This window comes from Pelmatolapia mariae, linkage group LG17 (genome assembly GCF_036321145.2).
Source record: "Pelmatolapia mariae isolate MD_Pm_ZW linkage group LG17, Pm_UMD_F_2, whole genome shotgun sequence".
Taxonomy (NCBI): Eukaryota; Metazoa; Chordata; class Actinopteri; order Cichliformes; family Cichlidae; genus Pelmatolapia; species Pelmatolapia mariae.
The window spans coordinates 9,841,222-9,844,037 of NC_086242.1; the positions used below are offsets into that span (position 1 = coordinate 9,841,222).

Genomic DNA, 2,816 nt, shown 5'->3' on the forward strand with positions numbered 1-2,816 from the left:
CCATTTTCCTTGCAAAATATTGGAAAATGTGGGTTCTTCATGACATTTTCAGTGTTGCATTGTAGTGAATGTGAATGTACACCTGTGCATTTTTTTCCACATCTCTTTTAAACAGTTTGTAAATTAAAGCAACCAATGCATTCCTTTTAAAATGTAGGCCTACTATGACATATTTTCATAAGTGGGTACATGCTTTATTCATGCCGTAACAACAGAAAGAACACACATCGAGGACATACATCCCACCACTGGCTTCATTCTGGTCTGCAACTCAGCTGTCATTTATGTACTATGCTGAAAAATATCACTGTGCCCACAAAGGAAAGGAGAAGACTGGCGGGTAATTAACATGTATAAACAATGCAATTTCAAAGTTGGATTTGCAAATGCGTTATCGGGAAGGAAATCCGCTAAACAAATTAGTTAAACCTCAAGTACAGCCTGCGGAAAGGGCGTCTTGATGAGAAACAGTAAGCGTAAACAGCACATTTATGGTACGCAGGAAAACTAAAAGCCTGTCAAAGTGTACTCAGAAAACTGTTTCTTCTGGGAAGCACCTGAACGCAGCATTCCGTACTCTTGCAGGAGATGCTTTTAGTCGCAGCTCGCTCACTGCAGCACAACATAAAAGAAAACAATGCACAGGAAGGGGACAGCTGGAGCTCTCCACACAGAGTGATCATGGCCGGTCGGTGGCGAGACGGTGCTCGCGTGTGTTCGGGAGAGCAGGACGGTGGCCTCAAACCGGCACGAAAGCTCCGCCAGCAGCAAGAACCGGGCTCAGACATCGGGGACGCGACAGAGCCGCCGCGGGGACTGCCGCGATGGATGCGGCTTTACTTCTACGGGATGCACGGCGTGACTCTGGATGTCCTGCTGTCATCCTTACAGGGGCTTTTGCACTCACGGGACCCTAAGCTGATGGGCTTTTCCTCTCCGTATCTTTGCATCATGCATTCGCTGACCCATTTTGCGCTGGAAAAAATCTACTCACAGAAGAGGTGCTTCCGAGGTCGGCCTGTGGTGTTTCATCTTGTTTTCTACCCGTCCATCTACATCGGGCTGCAGATTCTGATCGGGAACATTAACACTTTGGCCGAGCAAGTGAGGGTGGTTTCTGGGACTCAGCTGGTAGTGCAATACATCCTGGCTCTCTACTTCTCTCAGGTGTTTCACAGAGAGCTGTCACATCTACAGTATCGCACATCATTCTCCGCCGACCTCCAGCTGGACGGCAGACCTCCGCACGGTCTTCCCGGCTTTGCGCGCTTCTTATTCTTCGGGATGCACGGCTTTCTGGACGAGGTCCTTTTCACCTCTCTGTTCAACCTGGTGGAGAAGTCTGACAGGACCCTCAGCGGTCACACGTCCCTGTGGTCTTTCCTGATGTACGGGAGCTGCAGCTTCGTGGTGGAGAAGCTCTACCTTTACCTGCACTTCAGCCTGGGCTGGGGGACCTGGCGACGACTCCCCATCTACATCTGCTTCATCTACACGTGGGAATTCTCGTGGGGTCTGGTCCTGAGGCAGTTTAACGCTTGCTCGTGGGATTACTCCCACTATCCTCACAACTTCATGGGACTTATCACCCTGCTCTACCTGCCCGGGTGGATCTGCTTGAGTCTCTATCAGGACGTGCTGTCCAATGTCCTGCTGAGAATCAAGTGCACCAAAGATGTGCATGATTTAAGTGAGGAGAATGGAGACGTCAATGGACAACTGGAGCCAAAGAAAAAGCAACTTTAATTCTAATTTTGATGGTTGCAAACTAATATATATGTGAGGAAGAAATACAACCTTCTAATTTAATAAGGGACATCTATTTATTACCAGGCGAGTAAACAACAAAAATCTTAGTCTACGTTACACCTTCTAAAAATGAACATTTGTCCATATATCAAAATATTGGTAGCACTTTATAATACAGTCCACGATCAAGGGTGTAATAGACTTAAATGGAATTTACATGTAGGCAAACTTGAATAAGAGGGTAATAATTCAACTTTTTTTACAGGAAAACAGAAAAATGTTCTTAAGTACTGCATTTGTAATTTAAATAGTGCACAACATCTGGGTATTTTACAGGAAATGAGATAGAAATCAATCATTTTAAGTAGTGTATTATTTCCATGTATTTTAGTGAACAAAAAAAGATCCAAATTTTATACTATAATTATGCTCTACTTTTTATATTTATATTGTGAATTGCATTGGTGTGCCTCAGAGTATAAGTGGGCGGATCATTCCAAATACTGGTAGATATAATACCAAAGCTAATACTGGTGTTGGATTGATACTAGTGTGATAGGACTGATATTTTGTTTCTAGGTTGGACTCCAAGGAAAAGTAAACACCAGCTCGATTACTCTATTGCTAAAAGATCACATGGGCCACCTGTGTGGCCTGCAGTATTTGCAACTTTTAGTTTTTTCATCTAAGTGGGAAAGGTACTTTTATAGGTAATATAAATGGACAATTGAATATAATCCAGAAAAAAATGCAAAAAGTACAGCATATTTACAGTACAGGATGGTTAAACTCAGAGAAAAAGAAAATACCTGGACTGAATAGACTACTTAAAATGATAAATATTTCTTCTTTCCTGTAAAAACTTGACTTTTTAGCTCTAATTCTAGTTTATCTACTGTTAAGTACTTATAGGTAAATAATAGGTATAATAGGTTAAGGAAGTGGTGCATTACTTAAAATTACTTGTATTATCATTTGTGTGTGTACCACTATCATTCACGCAGTACCTAAAATTATATACAGTATAATTATTTCTTCTTCCCTGTAAAAACTTGAATTATTACCCC

General features: G+C 42.3%; 1 protein-coding gene across 1 annotated transcript; it reads left to right on the forward strand.

Annotated features, from left to right (window-relative positions):
• The first annotated feature begins 489 nt into the window (after positions 1-489).
• Positions 490-2,816, forward strand: tmem229a (transmembrane protein 229A). The gene has a single exon (XM_063501099.1). The coding sequence runs from the start codon at positions 589-591 to the stop codon at positions 1,744-1,746; it is 1,158 nt and encodes a 385-aa protein (XP_063357169.1). The 5' UTR covers positions 490-588; the 3' UTR covers positions 1,747-2,816.